The sequence below is a fragment of the Ischnura elegans genome, chromosome 1 (assembly GCF_921293095.1).
Source record: "Ischnura elegans chromosome 1, ioIscEleg1.1, whole genome shotgun sequence".
In the NCBI taxonomy this organism is placed as follows: domain Eukaryota; kingdom Metazoa; phylum Arthropoda; class Insecta; order Odonata; family Coenagrionidae; genus Ischnura; species Ischnura elegans.
Genome location: NC_060246.1, coordinates 145,959,519 through 145,983,785, shown reverse-complemented (window position 1 = coordinate 145,983,785; position 24,267 = coordinate 145,959,519). Strand labels below are relative to the sequence as shown.

At 36.4% G+C, this 24,267-nt stretch overlaps 1 protein-coding gene across 2 annotated transcripts; it reads left to right on the top strand.

Annotated features, from left to right (window-relative positions):
* LOC124171702 (transmembrane protein 104 homolog) lies at nucleotides 1-24,267 on the top strand. Of its 2 annotated transcripts, none has more exons than XM_046550972.1 (9): nucleotides 1-133; nucleotides 212-333; nucleotides 400-503; nucleotides 636-691; nucleotides 6,302-6,332; nucleotides 7,004-7,103; nucleotides 9,878-9,983; nucleotides 10,088-10,181; nucleotides 21,954-24,267. In XM_046550972.1, exons 1-9 carry the CDS (start codon nucleotides 92-94, stop codon nucleotides 22,757-22,759), a joined length of 1,461 nt encoding a protein of 486 aa, XP_046406928.1. In that variant the 5' UTR covers nucleotides 1-91; the 3' UTR covers nucleotides 22,760-24,267. The 2 variants fall into 2 exon arrangements, with proteins under 2 accessions (XP_046406928.1, XP_046406919.1); XM_046550963.1 differs by having other exon boundaries at nucleotides 400-551.

The window sequence follows — 24,267 nt, the reverse complement described above, 5'->3', positions numbered from 1 at the left end:
CATGCAGATGACAGCCAGCGAGGGATGGTGAGTGTATATATCTGTGGGAAGGGATGTTATTGGATCAGTCGCTGTAGTGCTAGCTGTGAAAATGTCTGCTACCCATCCTGGTGATAGACAGTACTCGAAATGGGTAAGAGGTAGTGGTCGATGAGTAATGTGGCTTGGATAACTGTGCCTTGGTATGAGAGAAGTTTATTATTACTTGCAGATGGGATTGGCATATATATTCAATTTAATTGTTGGGACTGGGGCTTTAACTCTCCCTGCTGCCTTTGGTAAAGCTGGATGGATTTTGGCAGCTGTTGTCATTGTAGTTTTAGCTTTTATAAGGTGAGTGTTGATGAATTAAAGCTGGAGTTAAGTTGTTTGTATCCTAATTTACCATCATTTATACAGCTATGTCACCGTCACGTTCGTTGTCGAAGCGATGGCATCAACTAATGCAATCCTTCAAAGGAAACGGCTGCAGGAGAGAGCCAATTCCATTCAGGCTACAGATGGTAAAGAAAATGATAATGACTCGGAGGAAACTCCACTTTTTTGCTCCGGTGTGTTTAATGTGATCCGTTCATAGTTAATAAGGAGGTGATCTTGAACTTAATGGTAATTGATTCTTTGTCTTATTGTTTCAGATCAGCATAGCGACCAACTACTGCATCAGTGCGACATAACGGAGCAAGTTGAAATGGTATGTACCTCACCTAAATCAGAGAATCAGAAGTGAGCACAATGGATGTATCGACTCAATTTGCGTGTGTTACACTCATAGTTGCCGTGGAGGGGTATAGATTATTTTGTGATCAATCCAAGAAGTAATTTCTTTGAAGATTATTTACTTACCGTGAAGCATTTTTGGCACCTTAAGTATGTGGTTTGTGATAAAATGTGTATTCTTACAGTCCTTTAGTTCACATTGTAAACAGTTTTAATTAGGAGAGAAACGCAACACACCATACACTTTATATTAACCACAATCTAACTTTTTCCAACAACAATCAGCTATACAAAACTGTTTAAGAAAACGTAAGTAAATATCATGGTAACCTATAACAGCATATTGCAAATTGCTATATTAACACCCCCCTCAATTTGGCAATTCTTGTAACACATTTAGTTTTTCCCTTGACATGCAGAAACGCATGGTGGTGCATGCATGGTGCCAAGTGGCTTAGTTAAAATGTCAGCCTTTTGATCACTTGATGGCTCATATTTTACAATAAAAAATCATTTTCTGAATAAGACCACACAGAAAATAATACTTCACCCCAATATGTTCCATTCTACGGTACTTCTGTTTAAACTAAGTGAATACAGAACCGACTGTCCCCAAACAAGATTACTGGCTTTTTTACATCTATACACAAGTCTTCTAAAACTCCAATTTTCCAATGGGCTTCACATGCACCCTCACACAAAGCTACAAGTTCCGCTTCTGTTGTGGATAGTGATACATTTGACTGTTTTCTTGTACTCCATGATAAAAGGCAACCAAAGACTTCCACTACAAAACCAGATGTGGACTTCCTGTCTTCTGCATCTCCAGCCCAATCTGCATCAGCAAAACACTATCAATTCACGTAAATCCTTCTTTGGAAAAAATAACATGTAATCAAATGTGCCTTGAATATATCTAAGAACTCTTTTTAGTCCTTTCCAAAGTTCCTCAGTGGGTCTTTTCTGACACCTGCTAAATAAAACACTCGGAGACAAATCAGGTCTAGAAATAAACATCCAATAAGTTTCTTTACTGGTTTATCAGTTATAATAGGCTCATTCTCAAAATGGGTACCACAAAATTTTCTTCAATTGGTGATTTGGTTGGTTTGCAATCAGACATATTAAATCTACTCAACATATCTTCCATGTACTTCTTTTGTGATAAGTACATACTAGCTCCATCCATGTCAATATTAATTCCTACTTTAAATTTCCCAGATCAGTCATCTTAAATTTTTCCATTAATTTTCTTTTCACATGACTTAATTTTACATCACTACTACAGGTAATAAGCAAATCATCAACATAAAGTAGAATATACATCACAATAGCTTCCTTAATGTACTCATACAGACATCTATCATGCTTTGACTGAACAAAACCAAGACTTTGCACATACTTATCAAAACAACTATTCCATTCCTTGGGGGCTTGCTTTTGTCCATACAATGGTTTCTGGAGCTGCAAACTGAGTTTCCTTTAACATAAACTCCTGGAGGTGGTAGCATGAATATTTCATCATTTAAATTACCTCGCAGAAATGCATTCTTTCCATCCATTTGACCTGAAACTATTGATTTATGGTCAATGACAGACAATAATATACAAACTGTAGACTTTCGAACAACAAGGGCATATGTTTCTTTATAATAAAGTCCTCTTCGTTGAGCGCATCCACTGATGACTAATCTTGCTTTGTATCTAGAAGTTTTTCATTTTCATCTTTCTTCACTTTGAAGATCCATTTTGCATCAAAAGCTTTTCTTCCTTCAGGCAGTTCACATAGTGTCCAAGTTTTACTTCCAATGATGATAATTCTTCCTTGATGGCTTCCTTCCGCAGTGGTGCATCACTCCTCTGCTCCACGTCTTCAAATATGGCTGGTACATCACTAACATACTCTTCAGCCATTTGAGCATATGCTACTTGGTCATCTGTGTTTATATCTTCTACATAATCTTTCAAATATGGTGGTGTTGTCTTTTTCCTTTTTCCTCTTCCAAGTTCTTGTGAATTGTTGTTATGACTTCTTGGTAGTTGTATTGGCTCTGGAGTTTCTTGAGCCTCTGTATGTAGTTCTTTTTCTATTGCTTGAAAAATTTCACTTTGCATTTCAATATCTTCATTCTTTCCTTCTTCCTGATCAGTACTTGAACACTCTTCATTCTTCTTTAACGACTTAATTGTTCTTTTCTCATCAAATATAATATCTCTTCCACTGATTAACCTATTAGTTTTGATATCCCAAAGTATGTATCCATTTGCACAGTATTCAAGCATTATGCAAGCTTTAGAGTGGGTATCATGTTTTCCTTTTCTTAATTCTTTCGGTATATGAAGGTGAGCAATACATCCAAAAACTTTGAGCTTCTCGATATTATGTTTTCTTCCATACCACAATTCTGCTGGAATGGTATTTTTTAAGGCTAACGTGGGACATCTGATTATAGTACAAAATGCTGACATTACTGCTTCTGACCAGAATTTTTTTTCAAGTCCAGAGTCTGACAGCATACATCTTGCCTTGTCTATTATGTTCCTGTTCATCCTCTCAGCTATACCATTTTGAGATGGTGTGTATCTCATAGTATATTCCACCTGTATTCCTCTTTTAGCAGAAAATTCTTTCATCATAGTTGAGACATACTCTCCTACATTATCACAATGGAGTCGACTCAATGTCAAATTGAAGTGAGCTGTTGCCATGGCTGTATACATCTGAAAATACTTAAAAACTTGATCTTTTGATTCAAGCAAATATGTAACTCTAAGATGAGTGAAGTCATCAACTAATATTAGGACATATTCTTTGCCGCTATAGGATGTAGGACTAATACCGTATTTCTCCGAATATAGTCCCCCTCTGAATATAGTCCCCCCCACCTAATTTTGAGGCTTCAGTTTTGGGAAAAGTTAAATAAATGTGTTTGAATATTGTCCTCCCCTTTACTTTTACCACGGGCATTTTTGGAAAAAAGGAGGGACTATATTCAGACATATATGGTAGGTCTCATCACATCAATATGATTAATTTCCAATGGATGATTTGCCATATTCCTTGAAGTATTGTGTGGCAGCTTTGTTTTCCTTCCAGACACAGTACAAATTTCCTTTTCTTCTATTCTCAACCCATCAATATGCTTTTCTAACACTTTCATGTTTTCATAACCAAGATGAGCCAATCTTCTATGCCAAAGTGCAGAACTTGAAGTTCCTGAGCTAATTAGGGCCTTTTCCATATTGTTTTTCTGTAATATTAGCTCTATTTCATAGTTTCTTTTTTCTGTATCCGATTCTTAGTAGAGTTCCCGCCTGATATATTTTCCCTGTTCCATTCTTAAACACAACTTCTGATCTGATAATTCATTTGTCATATCTTTCACCTTTGTAGTCATCACGTTATTTCTGTCTCTGAATATGCCTAACCTATTTGCATTACCTCTGCACATAATTTCATTAACGGTTACATTTCATTCCAGTTAAGGTAGACGTGTTGTCAGTTATTTATTCTTAAATCTTTCTATTGTGTAGTCGATTAAGAGCAATTGACTTGGCACTTAATGAAACACTTGGATATGTTACATTAATCATTATTTCTTGGTAAAAAGCTCCATGGTTGATTTATTCTAGGTCTCCTGCTTTAGTCATGTAGTTCTATTTTGAGCTGATATTTTCACACGAAAGTGGTTTTTTACTCCTGCATTCTTGTCCTCTTTATGTCATTATGTGGCTAGTTAAGCAATATTGCCATCTTAAAATTTTATGAGGGATTTTCTCCCATTCATCTCTGGACCTCCTCATAGTTCCCCTGGGCGATCGATTTCATATTTACCATTCCTTTCTGGTTGTGCCTTTCATATGCATCCAATCTTAAATCCTCCTCCTCTATCATCATAAATGTTTTTTGGTAGAGATGTATGCTCCAAATGTAAATTCTGATGAATCTTTTTTTGTTCTATAATTATCTTTCCTGATGATAATAGATCCTGGTCATGTCAGGTCTTTCTGGTAAGGAATGTAAATTAATTTTGTTAAGGTGATTTATTCAAGCTAAGATTACAGGCTGTGCAGCATCATCAAAGTAATTCTCTTGTGCATGTACACAATTTTTTGATGTGACTTTGTGTAGCACAGTATATGTGCTGGAATGCATATTTTCCCTGCAGTATAAAAGTATTTCATTTTGATGAGTGGAGTGAAATTACTGCCTGGTCTTGTCTGCCATTTTTATCTTGCTTCTTCCACTGCTGTTACTGCATTGTGTGATAAATCTTACCTCTCTTCTAAGCTTTTTTAAATTAGTTTTATGTTGGCCTCGTCATCTTGGCTACTGCTGCAGTGAATTCTTTGAGTTGATTTGTCCATGCCATTGGCAAATCAAAAAATGCAAAATTTGGCCAATTTTTTGCTAGAATTCTTTTCTAGAATCATCACGTCTGAGATAAGATGTCACTGTTCTGACTTTCTGGGTATATGTGCGTTTCTGAATCAACTGGGTGATTGTGAATTGGTGAAGTCTTTCGGTTAATCAGTGCTGCCCTTTAATGATAGGATTTTAAAACATTTTATACCTAAGAAGAATTTATTCAAGTAATCTGCCAGTAAAGCCTGAAATCTTTCATAATTTGCCTGCCATTGTAAAGCTCTTCAAGTTTGTTCAGAATTCTTCAGGCAACTTACTCTTAAGTTCATAACTACAATGAACACTATGTTTTCCTCCATTCCCTCCTGTATGAGCACCAAATAAGTCATTACTGTTTTTCTTGTTCCTTTGTATTTTATGAATTAGAATTGGTCTTCATCCAGGGACTCTCCTGCTCAATTCTCATTTCATGTGGCTGATCATTGTCAACATCTTCAACACATTTTGCCATTGTTATGGCCCTGGAAATTGCTCATTTCTCATTTTGGGAACAAGAAAAATGATCTTCTCAATCCTTTGGCACATCACCTGTGAGATTCGACGGAAGTAAATCTGGTTAAAAGTCATCTCTCAGGCATTTTTAGGTGTATCTTTAATTTGCTTTAGCATTAATTTTCCTTTCTGGTAGTACATCCAATTCTTATTTAAAAATTAAGGCTCAAATTATCCTCTTCTACTTTTAATCTTTGTTGATTTTTAGGTCAATGCTGTCTATCTCATAGCTCTTGGATTTTCCTTCCATCTCCTCATTTAGTCTTCATTTTCAGTCTTAAGATTTCCATGGAATTCTCTCTTGTCTCTAATGGCTGAAACAGCTGGTGCTCCTTCACATGAATTAGTTCCTCAAAATCCTGTTGGCAACTTCTGCTAATCCATGTGCTGTATACATCTCTATTATGCACTTCACCCATCACAAACACTATGCATATAACCTCTTGTGCATTCATTCCTCTTTCTTCTATGAGGACTAAAACTTCCGCTATCATCCCATCTATTTCTTTAACTTCCTCTTGCAGTCAATTTCAAATGTTTTTTCCACTGCTTTCTCTTATCTGACCCTCTCCTATTTCTGTAATTATTATAATTTGCTTGGTATTATATTCCAGTATTATTTAACTTGGATTATGAGGTAACATTAATTAGTTTTTGTATTTATAGGGTCAGATGGCATCTGTTCTACTGAATAGAGGTGAGTCTGCAAAGCTAATATGCTTTCTTTTGTTTCTTTAGTTCAATGGTAGTGGTAGATTTGATGCAATGTCTGCTCATATTAACTGTATGTATTCTCACTTGTTTTTAAGTCTTATTATTCTTGATTGTTTCATTTCAAATAAATATTTTGAGCCATTGTCCCCTAGTTTTAATGCTTTGGCCACCCTGTGATATAATAATATTTCAGTGTACTGACTGCCAGAATCTGGTGGACTACCAGAGAATTTCCCTTAGCCTCGAAATTCCATAGATGAGAAACTATTTGCCTGACAGGGGTTAATTTATGGTGAATAAATATTTTTTAATGAAAAGGAGAGCTGAATATCCTTCTATGCCTTGCATGCTTAGGATGTCATATTGTAAGCGAACGAGTACTTTAAGCAGCAGTATCTGTCTGTGAATTCAATTTATCTAATTGAAAATATATTGATTAATCAGTCCAATTCATTAAAGCATAATTTTATCAGCCATCAAATGTTTTCTATCCATAATCTGATTGAAATAGGACTACTGTGTTGATAATTTAAATAATTAAGATTTCTTTTATTATCAGAGTACTATGGCTAAATTGCCTTCAGTGGCTGAGGTGTAGTTTTGTTTTCCCTTTTGCTCTTGAGGGTGTTAATTTATTTCTAATTATATTTTCAGTGGGACAAATTCTGTTTTATCTTTGTATCATTGTGTATCTGTATGGTGATCTCGCGATATATTGTTCAGCTGTAGCTCAGTCTGTTGCTGATGTAACTTGGTGAGTCTAGTTCTTTACTAATATAAGAAATAATATTCCGCATACATTTCCTGCGCTGTTGTTTGTTTTGAATTCCATGCTCTTGTATTTTGTGATCCAAAAGCCAAATGTGTGTATTATTGCCAAAGTCAAAAGACATCTGTATTTATTTTGGTAGGAACAGAGAGCTCATTTGGACATGAAAGTCAAATTCTTCATGTAATTACACTTCGAAATAGATTAGAGAGAAATTTTCTTGCTCAGTTGTGTGTTCTCTGAAATTTGTATGGTTCAGGAAATCTAATTTATTTATTTTTTATGTTTAGAAATTTCAGTGACCGTCTGAATATGCACAAATTCCATTTACTAGGCTTTTCAACACACCAACTTGTATCTAGTTACATTACAGCTGATATTAACTCTTCCTTTTAAATTAATTCCGCCCTTCCCTAAATTTTCATCTTTTTCATTCTATATAGTAATACCTTAAGTCTTATTTCTTGTATTTTCACTTTTATGGTTGATTGAAATGAATTACATATGTACAGTCCCATGCACAAAAGTCTTACCAAATATCAGCCGAAAATTTTGTAAGACCAGATTTGATGCCTAATCAACAATGCTGTTGGACCACTCCTTTGCATTGGAGAACAGTAAACCCTCTGCTTTGCGAGGGAGGGACTTAAGCCAGCTAAGTAATTTTTTATGACTGGGTGTTGCACGTGTTTTGGCTTCCAACTGAGAGAATTACTTAACAGAGTTGATATAAGTATTCTATATCTGTCATTTCTTCTGCAGAAAGCATTTTTTGTGGATATTACTTGGTAGGATATGTCAGAATACCATTAGAACTCCATTTTCTTGCTACCATAAGGTATATCGTTTTGAATCCTTTGAAATGCCCCCTCAATTGTGGATATGTAGGATGAATGAGTGCTATGCTTTGCCTTTCATGGAGGAGACAAAAAGGTTGAGCAAAGGCTGAGGGCTAAGCACATTGAATCATTTTCATTTTCCAGTGAGATTTCTGATGATTGAGGCGAAGGCTGGATTTCAGAGGATTCAGGTGGGTTAGTATGGAGATTAAATAAATATGTAGTTTGGAGATAGTTAAATGGAGATGGAGTGGCAACAATGATTCCTGCCGTGAGAAATAAGTAATACCAAGAACTGATTATACATATGCAGATTTGTTTTGTAATTTATGTAGGCAAATTACTGCTTTCTCCCTTCCCAAAAATAATGTTTGTGTGTGGACATTACATACAGGATGTCAACAAATTTACAGAGTAAGTGATGCGTATTCTTTAATGAGAGTTAACCAGCATAGAGCATCTGAAGGAAAGAAGGCACAAAAACTCTCTGCTAAGCCAGTCACAGCAGTCTCTCTCTCTTCCATAGCATGCCCCTCACTACAGGAAACCGCAAAGTCATATCAATTTGATTAGTCTGCAATTTAAATACATACTTCTTAACTCTGTGTTGCAATTCACAATCACTTACAGAGGCCGAAATACCTGTTCTTCCAGTCATATAAATCACTTTGCTGGTCAAATTCTCTTCCTCGATGAGCCTCTTACTCATTTTCGGCCGCACTGAAGAAAAGGCTTTCTCCCTCCTAACAATGAGGGTACGTTTATCTCCAATGCAGAGGCGCAGTTCAGTGGCATTGCCAATTCAGGCCTTACAAAATTTTCAGCTCATGCTTAGTGAGATTCATGTCTCAAGGACTGTACCACTGAATATCGAAGCTATTATAGTTAGTGTCTGTTTCCTTACTCATGGTTGCTGTAATTTATGATGGAAGTTTTGGCTTATATTTCTTTTATTACACTTTTCCATGACAGCCATTAAGACTGGTTTATAGTAAAAATTAACAAGAAATAAAAATGTAAGTGCTTAGTGAAAAATTTTCTTAACACTAGAAGCACCTGAGCTGACACTTAGCCCGTTTTTGATTTTCAAATGGTCCCCTCTTCCTAAGTGATTGCTAAAAATTGCTAATATTTCGTGACTTTTTATGAATTTTGTCCTCCGACCACAGATCAAAAATTTTTAGATATTATCGGCTGCATGAACTGTGAAATAATTGCTAATAGTATACCTATAAGCTTCAGATCAATCATTTTGACTGTCTCATTAATGTTTTGTTTATTATTTGTTTCCTTTGAAATTGAATTTTTTATAGCATTATGAGCAGCAGTCACATTAGCAGATTGAATTCACAACTTTTTTCGGCATGTTTGTGTAAGTTATTTTTTTTACTGGTGTGCAGTTATATCCTAGAATACCTCGGAGTTTACCCGCCAAAGTTTATGTTCAAGTTGAAAAATTACATTATTTAGAAATTTTATTTAGGTATTATTTGAAAATGTATATTTGAGTTAAAATTAAAATAATCATATTTCAAAATAGGTATGACAAAAGTAATTATTCACTCACACTGCCACAACAATAGAAGACACTTAGCGGTCAAACTGACTGCCTGCGGGCACTGTTGGGTATGAGGAATGGTGTTAATGGCTCCGAGTGTTGATAAAAAAAAAAACACAGACATCTCAAATTATATGAGACAATTATGCTGAATGGTATCGTGACCAAGTACGGACCTTATCGGTATTTGGTTACTAGGAAAAGAATATTTTTCCATCCTCCACGTGGTGTTACTAGGAAGGATTAAAATGATTAGGGAGTCAATTTCATCATCTTATCTTGCTAGGTCTGTTAGTGAAATATTGCTATTATTCTTTATATGGATTTTGTTGCTTGCTACATGTCTGTTTTTAAAATTCCAGCTCATATTTACCCCCCGAGAATCCGTGCAATTCAACACTGCCAGAAGACATACTTTGCTGGGAAGGGTCCAAATTCTCAAGAAAGGATGCCTATCGTATTTATTTGGTAATTTCTGAGTCCATTTCACCTCTGTAATTCATTAATTTACCGGTGGAAAGTGGAATTCTCTGATCACTTTAAATGATAATACGTTACTGGTCTATTTGCAGGGAGTATTTATCATGCTGTTTGGACCATTTGCATTTTTCAATGTCCAAAAGACGAAGTATTTGCAAATAATATCAACATTGATGCGGTGGATTGGTAGGTTATAGTTTTCTTAATTACATGATTTTTTATGAAATGAATATCTATAGGTCATATTTTTGCATTTGTTTGTGACTACTAATATAAATTTGACATTTGAGGAGCAATTCAATTTCAGCATGCTCTATACAAGTATGAATTCAACAGGTATGATTTACAATAAGAGGATACAGTAGACACTCATTCATACAAACTGCGTTATTACGAAGTTCTCGTTATTACGAAGCAATGTTGGTCCTGACGAAAAGGCCTATCCAATAAATAGAGGAAAAAACATTATTAGGAAATTTTCGGGAATATCAATAATTATTATGAGCATTATTACGAACTAGGAATTGCAATAATTTCACTGGGTTAAATGTAATAATAGAATTGTTTCAATAATTTTACTAGCAGTAAGAACTTTCCCCACATCTCGACTCACATCATACAAGAAAAACCAATAAACTTACTGGAAAGTGAAAAATAAACCGAGGGCCGTATTCTGTATTTTGTCGGTACTGCACCGATCAGTTTCAAAGCAGTCGGTATGGTTCACCCTCCTTCACAAACAGGGAAAAACTGAATATATCTGAAGTCATGTGACATGTCACCACCAATGAAAGAAAGGTAGAAACAAGTGAAGTCTCATTGGTATGCAGTTTGTGTCGTTGTTTTAAATGTTTTTAATTGTGGAAATCACGACTTATTTTTAGATTGAGATAATCGATATTGGGTAACTTGTTAACAATGCTTATGTAATGTGTGGTAGTAGTGCTCTGCCCACAGAAGCGAAGGAAACAATATCAAAACATCGAAATATAGTTTGCATGTGATCGAGATTGTTGTTGCTGGAATGAATTACTGAAATTATCCTTGAGATCATATTTTCTTTTTTCAAATATTGGCAACGGATATTGCTATTTATTCACGATTTGGTAATATAGTTGTCATTAAGTAAGTTCCGTCTGAATCAACGGATGGTTATGCCATTGGCACCATTGCAGACGACTGTCACATACCATGGAATGTGAAGGTAGGATTAAAAAGCAAATGTAAATGTTATTTTAGAGGAACAAGGAAGGAAATTGTTATAAAAATATGGAGCTGGGAGTATTTAAAAGAAGTGTAATGACGAGGGAGTTGAGAAATTGAGATTAGGTGAAATATATGTAAGTTGCGCATTCCAAGTGAGATAAAATGATAATATTCTGGCAAACCTCATATTTATTTACAAATATCTTCTTTTATCATCAAGGGAAATCAACAGCTGACGATAAAATGAAATAAAGTTGCCTATTCCAAATGAGAGAAAGTGATAGCATATTTACAGCAAACTTCCTATGTAATTATAAATGTTTTTTTATGCCAAGGGAATCAACAACTTAATTTACAGTGAAATATTCTGTTCAGAGTTCTGAGCCTGTTCAGAGTGAGCGAATGTGATAAAATTAAGGCAAACCTCATATTTAAACAAAAAATATTTTATTTTTATGTTGGGAGAATCGCCAAATGATGATTGAGTGAAATATAGAGTCCTATTCATAGTGAGAGAAAGTGATAACACTGTGGCAAAACTCATATTTAGTCAAAAATATCTTTTTTATGTCAATTAGAGAGTAAATAAATGATGATGAAGTGAAATAAAGTTTCCTATTCCAAGTGAGTGAAAGTGATAACATAAATGGGAGAAAGTCATAGCATGGAGGCAAACCTCACGTTTATCAACCAATATATATGTAAAGGTAAACTATAGTTGATGATACAGTTGCAATTATTATGGCCTATTCAAAGGTTGAGAAAGATATAACATTGCGGCAAACCTCATATTTACTGGTTGATGAAGGAAAAACAAAATGATACATACAATGTGCACGGGGGAATTCACGAAACCCACTAGTCGGTGGTCGGTAGCAGTACTGACACCGTTTTGGAGTTGGTACGGCTACCGATGATCTCCCATTTTCTTGTCCATGCCTGCATACAGAATTGCACGAGTCGGTGTGACATCCCACCCGACGAATTGGTACTGCACTGATCGGTTTGGAGATACAGAATATGGCCCCTGGTTGGTTTATATAAAGGCAAATGATCTGAGCGACAAGTTCATTGAAAGACAATGAGTAAGTTGGCTCAAGAAAACCTATCTAGTCTGACTGTATTGCACTTACGAGGAAAACTTCTGACCATGAACTGTATTTGAACTTGATAAAATGATTGAGAATATATTTTAGTCATCTAAAAATTTGGGAGGTATATTGGTAAAATAGGTCATTGACATAGTTGGGCTTGAATCAAGGATGAAATATAGACCATTGAAGTTCTTTTAAAGGAAGGATATTTGTTCAAAACAACTGGAAAGAAAGGTGCTAAATATCTCTAATGACACACTTTGTGATTGATCATTATTTTTGATGCTGTTTTCAGATCTCTTTTTCCACTTTGAAGCTTATTTTTGCCATGGCCTAGAGGATGACATCCTATTGTAATATTCATGGGCATTGGTAAAAGAGGGTAAAATAACTCTTAAAGCTACAGAAGACTCCTGAATATCCGTCTGCTGTTTATCCGGGTTGTGGATTATCTGAGCATGATTTTCACTCTTGCTCAGTTTTTTCTGCGATTTTTATTTAAAAAAAATTAAATCGGACGCCAAATAGAGGGAATTACTGCATAAATGCGAGGATACACTGGGCTTATTACTTCTGTTAGAATCCCCTTCATAAAACAGAAGTGATCTCGCGCCAGCTGCATTCACGGGAGTTCCGTGTTTCTGTTTTCCAAGCTTTGCAGTGCACGCCCGCACTCTGTGATCACGGATTCACGACCTGCGGCAGTTGCAACCCGAGCAACTTGTTCAAAACGCAACTCCGTGGTGTGGTGCATGATAGTGAATATTTTCCAATGTCGAGCATTGCTTTTGAAGCATCCGTGCAAACCACTTTTCTGTATCCGTGATCACAAAGCCACAGATGTGTAATTTTCAAAACCAGGCCTTACATGGAGCATTAGTAATACGATTAAAGCCATGTTATCGCCACTAAAAAGATCACGAACTGGCGAAGAAAGCTCTCGATGAGTCCGGGAAGCACTCTTAAAAAGCAGAATATGTAAGTCTCTAGATCAGCAGGGTCCATCGAGGGGTCATCAGGGAACTAATTAAGACGCCAACACAAGGTTCACAACTCTCGCTTTATTCGACCATTCAAATACACTCTCCACACCCAGACTCTTCCACTCGTTCCCGAGCACGCTCCACAGCCGCTCGGCGTCACCTTGTGACTCCTCGTTGGCCATTCCCTATTTGTTGCCTCCTCGTCACCTCATGCATAGGCTACCAGGAGACAGAGTTGCGTTTTACTGCTGCGTATGCGTTTTACTGCTGCGTATGCGTTCGCAATTCCTCGGTGTTTAGGTAGAAGGGTTGAGGGAATAGCTGATACAGCGGTATGGGCAAGCAAGGAATGGGGTAGGTGGAATGTGGAGTGGGAGGAAAGGTGCCGAGTCATTGGGCGCACTTACATCCACCCTCGCCCATAAATTTAAAATTGGATACAATTTTAAAGCAACCGCAACAGCATCCATACCAAGATGCAACAGAGCTATATGGCTAAAAAAAATGAAATACAAAGGAAGTTACAAAATAACGATAACTCAAATTCACTGCATAGAGAAAACACCAAAACCCCGAAAAACACATACTTATAATGAAAACTTCTTCTGCTAGTGCCTCGGAGGACTCCAAATTTAAATGATTTATCATTCATAAACTCCGCTAGCTATAGAATGGCATTCGAAGTAGCATTTGCCTGTCATTTCGATGAGCGACAAACGGGCCTAGGTGACACAATAATTGTTTTTAGACAGGTTTGATAAATCTTCAACTGTCGACAATGCATTACAAACCTTTGAGGAAGCAGATGTTAGCCCACCCGCACGGCAGGAGGGAATTTCAAAAGCATGTATGAATTTAAAAAAATATGAATAGAAGTCTTTGAATGCGTGCCTACTATCTTTAAAGACATTTTAAACAATAAACATTTATATAAATAAGTTATTCTACAGCTATTTATGGGAATATATGTACAGTCGGATCCGGATTTAACGTCTTCGCATTTAACGTTTTTCCGCATTTAGCGTTTATTTTTTTGGGTCCCGATTCATTCCCTATTAGGACAATGTAAAAATTATCCGTATTTAGTGTTTCCGCATTTTGCATTTTTCCGCATTTATGGTCGTAAAAATTTGTCCCGCTCAAGATTTTTTTGCCCGATTTTGTATCAGATCCGATCTAATGGAGCAAATTCATTCCTTAATAACCTCTAACTACTTTATCCTTCACTTCGTGAACTTCGATGATACGTGACGACTGATGACACGAGTTATCCTCCGAGGGCCGCTACAATAATGGTTTTCTCGTTATGTTTTCAATTGATGGCTTATGCCCCTTTCAACTCTACTACCTACGGGCAGTCGATTATTAGCCCAATATTTTTTCAGTCGGCTACTTTCTCTTTTCAAAAGAGGAGGTCCAATATCAATTGCGCAGTTCACTAGAAGATTCTTTCTATAATCCATTCCAAGGTCAGTTTCCACGGAGGAACAGCGAAAGAACAGAGGAAGTGTTTACCCTGTCATGACCGTGAGTGAGGGCATTCTTTCCCTACGGAACAACATTATTTTACATCGTAATTTAGATATCCCGGAGCCAATTTATCGACATGCGGCTGGTTGATATCGCTGTCGATTCAAAAATATTTATCTGGTGCTAATTAATATCAAAAGAGAATGACAATCTGAGTTTTGACGAACTATCACGGTCCATGACTCTAAATAAATCGCTCATGCTGGAAAAAAAATCACCTCATACTCACGGTAGAATAGATGAGCGCGGAAAATACGAAAATCCGGCAGGTATCCTTTGGTGGTTGACTTCGACATCATAACCCTGACGAAATTGCCGAACTCCAGAGGCACTGAAAATTTTTCGGATGAAATCCAGTTCTGTTGAAGATTAAACCTTTTCACTTAACAGAGTTTAGCTAATCGTTATTCAAGGTCCAACCAAATTTTATTAAAAGCTGCCGAGAAACAAGGCGAGTCGGAGTCAAGGTGATCAGCGCGCCGCGTAAGCAACTGCTCCCGGCTCCATTCGACCTGCATAAGGCCGCGGATATATGACAACGAATCTGGTGTTATCATCGAGTTGAATCACCATCGATTTGTATGCATACTAGAAATAAGATTCTACTTTTTTGGATGACCTCGAAATCCAAAATGTGCGCATAGGAGGCTTTTTAATGGCTCACATATCCCTTGTTTCGCCGAGGCAATAGAAAACGTTAAGTCGGCAAAATTACAGAAAACCTCCCTTTTACTAGATATTCGGGATTAGCGATCTTCTGCTGTCCCTTTATTTCACTCATTCCTCATGATTTTTCGAGTACCTACTTACACCTTTTCTTATTATATTAGATATGCTATAGTCACCTACATGTCACTGTTACAGAAAAAATTCTAAATTTCATCGAGACCACTGAAATATGCATAAAAATGGAATCATAATGTCCATAATAATAATCCGTGTGGGAATGCTTTTAAGTTGATGTTTATTAGAATTTTCCTAAAATATTTCATTAAAACAATTGTCATCCTCTCATTACTTATTTTTACTACCCATTTTTTTAGCTGATTCCTGAAAAGTATTATCCAACCTTCATAGGGCAGAGAACATTTCATTAAAGAATTTTTTGCTGCATTCAGCACCTTTTAGTTACTTAAGATAATATTTTTTATTCATAAAAAGCCATTCCAATCATTACAGACCCTAAAACCTGAAAAAAATGGCAGGTCCTCATTTAGTGTTTTTCCGCATTTAGTGTTTTAAATTTTGTCCCCCCTGAAAAACCTTAAATCAGGATTCTACTGTATATGGTTTGAGGAAATTAGATACCCAACACCTATGCTACCAGGAATGCATCCCTATCTTCCCAATATTAAAATGCTCTCGTATAATGCAAATTCGTATAGTGCAAAGACCCCAAGGAACGCATCCCTTGCGCTATAGCGTGGCATGGGTGCATATGCAACATTGGGAGTTCCGCGGATCAAATTGAGCTGTTATGTCTTTTTTTCGAAACTTCTATTTTTGCAAATTCTTTTTTATTATAACCCATGTATATAATTTATCCAAAATACTAATTAAACTTTTCCCTATTCATGAGATTTAGAAGAGCAATCAGTATGTAAATGAATATTGCACTTTTGGCACACACTAATTGTCTGGCTGCTACAAACTCAGCATCTTCGTCGTGGAGTTTTTTATTACTTAGAAAAGGGTCAATACCATAGTTAATACCATAGTTAAATACCATAAATATATCTTGGTTATGTGACACTTCTCTTGTAGCTATATTATGACTGAAGACAATCACCTCAGTGGTGGAACATAAAAAGTGGAGCTAAGTTGAAAAGTAAGTTGTTATACCTGTCGATATTGTCATGGGGAACATAATATGTATTAAAATTGCACAGTGCTTGGCATGGTTAGTAAGCTTTAATTCTTTCCTATGTGCAAATTACAATATAAATTACTTCTTTTACAAATCCCACTGGATCACATAGGTAACACTCTAGAGTCAAATGCAGCCACCAGGATCACTGTGAATCAATGCCACTCAACATTTTGCATACTTACAGTCCGTGATCTACTAGATTTTGTTTGCTTCAACCTTAAAAGTATACTTCACTAAAGAGTTCTAGATTCTCTGGAGATCAATAATGAAACTGATCACCCAACACTATTGTGTATGTAGAAAAGAATTGTTCACTGTCTACCTTTGCACAAGGAATCCAAATCGATTTCAACACAGCTTCATTAAATTTTGGAAATGTTAATGACATCCTCAGCAATACTGCTGCAATATCTACCTTTAGCATTCCAGTTACAAGATTTTTCACGAAAGATTTCAGTTCCTTGTAGCCTTGCATTACATCAATATCATCCAGTTTGGAACAGGAACTTATTTTCTTCATGTTCTGCACACGTTCTTCAGTGATTATCATTTGTACCATTTCAGCAGGGTCAAATACATTCTTATACTTATAAAACTGTTTAGCAGGATCATTAGCCCGCAACTCCAGTAGCTTGGCTACAGCATGGGAAGCTGCACCGGACAGAACTACACTCATTTTGCCCCTACTAACGAACCTTCCGCAATCCTTTAGTAGTTTTGTAACATTGCTCCCGTAACTCCCTCGTGCAACGAGTTCAAGTGCTTGCTGAATTCTCCTTAGCTGCCCAGCTAGAATATGTGCAGCTGGCTGTGAGTGTCCTTCCAGAAATGTGATCAATTCAACAATGTATTTTCCGTAATCTGTGATGAACACAGCCTGTATTTGGATTGCTTCCAAGTCTTCTTCTGAAATACTATGGGGAAATCAACTCCAGCATTGTCACTTGTTATGTCCTCGCTGCGCATAAACCCTACAATGTCCTTTGCATGTGTTGCAAGATATGCTACTGATTCATACCAGGAGCACCACCTGCTTAAAACTGGCTGAGGAAATAGTGGCACTTGCTGACTAGGGTAGGTTGTATCCCAATATTTTCTATAAAGGTGCTTCCTTTTTCGTGTGTTTTGGGATGCCATATTCACTTTGGATACTGCTAGCTGCAAAATATGCTGATGTTTACCAAGAATATACAGTGTTAAAGTAAGTTTATGGGCCCAGCACTGAATGATCAGAACATCGTCTGATAACAAATCCTCCATTGTATGAAAACATTTTATCATGTAACGAGCAGAGTCAGGCACTAATGCTGTTACATCATCAAGTGGTATTTCATACTTCTTCAGTGTGTCTAAAATTGCTCTTGAACATGTTTTTGAATTAGCAGTTTCCAAAGAACACATATCACCAACTACAATGTCCAAGGCACTATCACGAAGATCAGTAATTTTCAGCAAGATCACAAAAACACATTTTCCTCTCCTGTCTGTTGTTTTTCACAACAAACTATCACCTGCTTGTCCTTGAGTCGAGTCTTCATGTCGGCCTCTCTTTGTATGTAGTTTTAGATCAGGAATATATTTGTCCCTTAGTTGGCGAATGTAGGGAATGTCACTAGCACCTGTAGCAAGGTAAAATTATTATCGGTGATTTATAAAACATTAGTTTTCCTATTACTATGGGAAGGAATGGAATGCTCTTACTCAACGTACATAAAGCTACTGTACTCGTGTACTTACCCTCAACAAGTTCATTCAAAAATGACTTCATGTGCTCATTTTCCAATTTGTGGAGAGGAATGTCAGCTTTGAGAAATGTTTCTACTATCCTCTTTCCAAAATGTTGAGCAATTGTTTTTTTCTTAGCAGCACTGTTGATGCAGGAAGAGATTGATGTTTGTAACTTTAAAGAATTTCTATCTTTACCAAATTTTGCAGCAGTTAGATGCTTCGAAGATTTCTAATGCTTTTCAATCAAATCTTTCCTTTCCCAAGCTACCTGACAATTGCAGAATTTGCACATTACCATGCCTTTATCAATACAATAAAATCCATCTTTTTGATACTGAAAAGCCCTGTCTCTTGCACTTAATTTTGCATTCGGCATTACAATAACTCATCAAAATAACTGGAACGTCTGAGATACCAGCAACAAAACAAGGCTACTTAACAATTGCCCGTGGAAAAACAGTAATTTGATGGATATGACTGAAAGGCAGAGAGATGCAAACAGCAGTTATACATGCATGCACAGTCCATGGCTGCATTCATCAGGCTAGCAGACAGTTCTATTCGGGATTGACTGCTGAAATCTGATTTCAATGCGCACGGAGCGACAACAGTTCTAGTGGCGGACTTCAGATTCCTCTAATAAAGTAATATTTAATTTGTGATGTTGATAAGAAAAAAATGCATGTATTGATTTTCTGTTGTTCGACTCGGAGAGCAAATAGATGGTTATACCCTCAGAGTAAGGATGGTAGATTGCCATCTATTGCCTTGTGACGCCGCAAATCAAAAACACATGATTCCATCCTCCCGTGATTGTATCATAACATAAGTTATGCTACAAGGAACTGCACTCTCCACATACCTAAGGAATACTTTCACTTGTGTTCATTTTAATCGAATTGAAAACATTCTGTGTAATGTAATGTTTTTTCTTGCGTTTGAAATGATAGTTTCAACAATTTTTCCCAAAAAAAATGAAAATTTACGTTTTGGGGGACAATTCGTGACATTTCGTGAGTTCAAAAGTCATTCCCCCAGTCAGTTTGGGGTATTTTGTAACTACTTACCACTATGAGGATACTTTTTGTCTAAATTCGCAAGAGCGAAATTTTCCTATCCCTAATATTTGGGTAGTTGTTCCTTTGCTTTTTTCTTTGGGAAACGTAACGTTATTTCTGAACGAAAATATACCTGACTAATAGTTGATCCAGTTGAAACTTCAAATTTACAAATGGGTCCAATGTCTAACCGAAATTTGTTCATACAGTTATTTATGAATTATCATGCCAACTCAAAGAATATTGCATTCTTTTTGTTGATCATATAATCAAAAGAACCTTACTTTCCTTTGGACAGTTCCTTTAGAGTGCAAAGAGGGCAACTTGCGATTCTGTTTTATCTCACACTACAAAGGAACCTTCAGTCATAATTGGGAAAAATCCCATTTTCGACAAAAAAATCAGTAGAACATAATTTGAAAAAAACATTCAAAGTACAATAAGTGATTTCTTTGAACTTCAATAACTTTTGCCAGGCTAACTCCTACCCTTTCCCTTAATCTGAAAGAGGTATTAGTTTTTTTCAGATGCTCCTCCATAAGCAGAAAATTCTTCCTAAGGAAGATATTATACACCACAACTTAAAACAAAATCTTACTGGTTTTCCTCATAGAAACGTTTTAACAGAATGGTGGCCAAAATATGGAATCATCTTACCGCCGTGGCACTCCGTTGCCCTGGATAACTGGAGTCCTCCCAATGTTGCATGAATTCAATACTTCATTTATTCTTAAATATTTTGAAAGCCACTGTGTCAAATTCTCCCAATTTGTTGCAATGGCCTAGGAAACAAATCCATTATTGCATTTTCAGAGAGGTACAGTTGACTCTCGTCATGACAAAGCTCACAGGACCGAAAAACCGGAGGTTTGTATTAACGAAATTCGTATGAATGTTTCTTTTAGGAATCGTCAAAAGATAAAAAAACATACTTTGTAAAAATTTCTTGTCTCTTCTATCTCCTGCAATAACAATCTTCAGAGTCATGAGTATAATATATGCTATTAAATTATGCGCAAGTCATTAATAACCAAAGAAGATGCATTCCGAGACCTTGCTCGTTAGTTGGTAAACCTGAACAAGGCATAGAGGATAGTGGTTATCCTGCAGAATGCAACACTGCATCACATTTGTGCATTGACTCACAATTGTGATGAACTGATCTAGCATGCACCTTTGCCGATGCCATAAAAAATCGCGTCCGCAGGAAGGAAGAATGTCCGAAACCCTTAACAGTTCCCGACTTCAAACCGTATTAAATAATATGTTCTTTGTTCAGATCATGCCCAAAGTGCGAGTTCCTCTACGCCACGTCATGTCGCATCAGCTAACACCAAAGGCACCAAATTTGAAATTTTGGGCACGCTTGAATTTTTCAAATGTTCGTATCTCTGAAAGTTCATAAATCCAATGTGCTTAGGAAGAGGACTAACTGTACGTCGAATGCATGAGCGTTAATGAACGGGTCACCATAATTCCCCAGGAATGAAGTTTATTATATGATGTTGCGTGCAATTGAAGTATCTCCTATTGAAGAAAGAACCAAAATTGACGCTCTTGGGCTTAGTGCAAGAAGAGAACTTAAATGTATTGCAAATATTATAATGTAGTGTAGTGAATATCCACCTAAATGCTGTTGCTTTTTTGTGGAACTTCGTAATAAAGTTCATTTTGTACCGCCGGAACCAGGACTGAGGTTCGTAATTTGGTAATAAGGTTTCTTTTACTATATATTGGATAGGCCTTTTTGTCGGGACCAATGAATTGCTTCGTAATAATGAGAACTTTGTAATGACATTGTTCATACTAACGAAAGTCTACTGTATAATCATTGAGTGCCTGGAGACTTTACATCATATGTAAACTTGAAGACAACCTAAAATAATGACTTACCAATGAAAAGGTCATTGGAAAAACAAAAGTTATCAGATTTCTTCTACAGAAAAATTCATAGCACTCCAAAAAGCATTGAACTACCTATGTGAAAAATATGAACTACGTATATACAACAAATACGGAGAAATAAAATCAAAAAGTTTGCATTGTGTTCACGCAACATTGGGAAGAAATGGGTTAATATATAATCTGTCAATACCATCAGCTTTTTTTTAAGTTGTGTATTCTTGGTTCATGGCTCTTAGAAATAGCATTGCAATATGAATTTTACTCGTTTGAATTACTGTGGTTATAATCACCACTTAGGTCATGATCCATGCCTATGGAATGTTTAGAAAAAGGTATTCTACCCAGTCATTATTAGGCATTGCTAAGCAATTTATTGCTGTTTTGTATTCTAAACCAATGTTCAGGTAATTTTTGCTTGTAATGAAATAAGATTAAAATTTTTAAGCCATCACTGTTTGGTATGGTGGTACAAAATTGGTATAATTTTGTCGATCCAATTGAAAACTTTGCAAGTGCTTATAATATAAGTATTTCAGTATGCGTGGAACTTGAGATTAATTATGGCTTACTTTGTTGTCTTGTAGCTTTTTCCATCATGACGGGGTATGCTGTCAGAGATGTAATAATGGAGAAAGACAATCAAGAAGTATCCCCTCCTCCTGCTGTACAGTTCTCAGGCATCCCTGCCTTGTTTGGTGCATGTGTTTACTCATTCATGTGCCACCATTCCATTCCTGCATTAGTGACCCCTATTGCAGATAAGTCTCGACTAGCTCGGGAATTTGCATTGGACTATGTTCTGATTGCAATATTTTACCTCCTCCTTGCTCTGACTGGAGTGTTTGCATTTTACCCTAACCTTCATGATCTCTATACCCTTGATTTTTGGCAAACTCCAGGTTGTGCTGCCAGGCCTGGCATTCCTCCTCCAGGTGTTGGTTATTTTCTTGCATTATTTCCGGTTTTTACCTTAAGTGCTAGTTTTCCTATTATTGCCGTAACATTGCGTGGGAATCTGGAAGCTTTAATTCTCCCTCCAAAGCCATTACCTCCATCTCCTAGTGAAGTCGGTGTAACTCGGTTAGCTAGAAGGCTCTTAATGCCCCTGATAGCTGTTGCTCCTCCTGCAATTGTTGCTTTTGCTACCGAAGACCTTGGAACTCTTGTTGGTGTTACTGGATCTTTTGCTGGTGCTGGAGTTCAGTATATTCTGCCAGCTGTTCTTGTGGCAGCTGCTCGGAGAGAACTTGTCCGACAAAATAATGGGGAGGCATTGCCATCCCATAGATTTTCTTCCCCTTTTCGTGGAAATCCTTGGGTTGTATTTGTTTTAGTCTGGGCTGTCGCTTGTGTTACAATTGTTACAGTTCGGTTGGCTGAGCAGCTGTGATATTATGCCTGATGAAATCCTTAATTCTTTACCAAGTCTTTCATCATTTTTGAAGTGAAGAATAATATATATTGTGAAGGCATAGTTTACTAACAGGCAGAACGAACTGAACCATGTAGGTATGGTAAATAAATTAGTATTGAGTGGTTTAGGAGGAAGGTTTAAATGTCAGATGTTATCTATTTTAAGTGATATTTTTATATTGTCTGTATGTATACCCAGTTAGCCTGGCTCTTTTTTACATACATGATCAAATAATTTTGTAAAATAACACTTTTATACTTTTTTGAGATGGCGTGATTTCATTCGGATTTAGTGATGAAATTGTATGTGGTCTTCCAAAAATGTTGAACTTATGACTGATATTGTCTGCCTCAATTGTACATTGTATAACTCTGGGATTTTAATTATCTGCTGTAGTATTGCATTCTTAGTCTGGGTGTTAGCAGAAATTTCCTTTAAATTTTTTAAAGTGTTACCTTTTGTACATGGAAGTTATTTTTATAACTATAAAGCATAGTAGGGATGGTTGTCATAATTTCTCCTTGTACTATCTTTACTTTTTGGGGATAGAAAGTTATGCTCTTGTCTCGAAAAATTAGCATCTAAGATGTGAGAGGCATTATGTGATCAATTTACTACTGCGGTGAATGAATAACCTTACTAGTTTTCCTTGTAGAAACGTTTTAACGGAATGGCAGCCAAAATATGGCATCATCGTACCGCCCCGGCGCACTGTTGCCCTGGGTTACTGGGGTCCTTGAGTGATTCTTTTTATCCCACCGTGTCATGTTCGGTGAATTGCATTTCTCAGCAATTTTTTATGCTGCTGTTGAAAAGTGTAACTAGTATTTGACATGTTGGCTGTGATTTATTTTGTCAGTAAATGCTCTCTAGGTGGATAATAGTTTTATGGAAAGTGGTTCAGATTTTACTTGGGGTATTCCTGGCTATTGGTGTAAAAGAATGTTATGATCTCAAAATTCCCTCTAGCTCCAGAGCTGCTGTCTAGACTGGAGCCTTCAACTTCAGCATTTCCTTCCTGTTGCATTGAAGCACTTCCAATTAGTTTGTACCAACCTTGTCTTCTTTCCCCTTATCATCTTCCCCCGATCCTTAAAACGTTTGCATAAAAAAATCAATGTTCTGTTTTAAGATGAGCTAGTCTAAAGAAGAATTCTGTCCTTTTATTTTATCCTGAATAATGTCAATACTTTGTCAGAATCAAGTACTCATAACTATTCCATGCAATACTCCATGAACACAGTGAATTAATTTTTGTGTTTAAGGGAAAAAATATAAGTTATTGAATATGTTATAATGTATTAAACACTATATTTTGTACAATGAAAAAATGTACACATAATGCTCTTTCTTTTCATGAAATGGAACAACAACCTGTGTGCATAAAATTTATGTTCAATTTAACCCATGTAAAGTTGTGGAAGGAGTGACTGAATGCATAAAGCATGTAATCCTAATAAATTTACAATTGTTAAATGGTAATA

Excerpts from the sequence above, each read along its gene's own strand:
- LOC124171702 (XM_046550963.1), top strand. The coding sequence starts at position 92 with ATGTCTGCTACCCATCCTGGTGATAGACAGTACTCGAAATGG. Across the intron at positions 6,333-7,003 it reads ATCTGTTCTACTGAATAGAG|TGGGACAAATTCTGTTTTAT; the intron begins GTGAGTCTGCAA and ends TTATATTTTCAG. Across the intron at positions 10,182-21,953 it reads AACATTGATGCGGTGGATTG|CTTTTTCCATCATGACGGGG; the intron begins GTAGGTTATAGT and ends GTTGTCTTGTAG.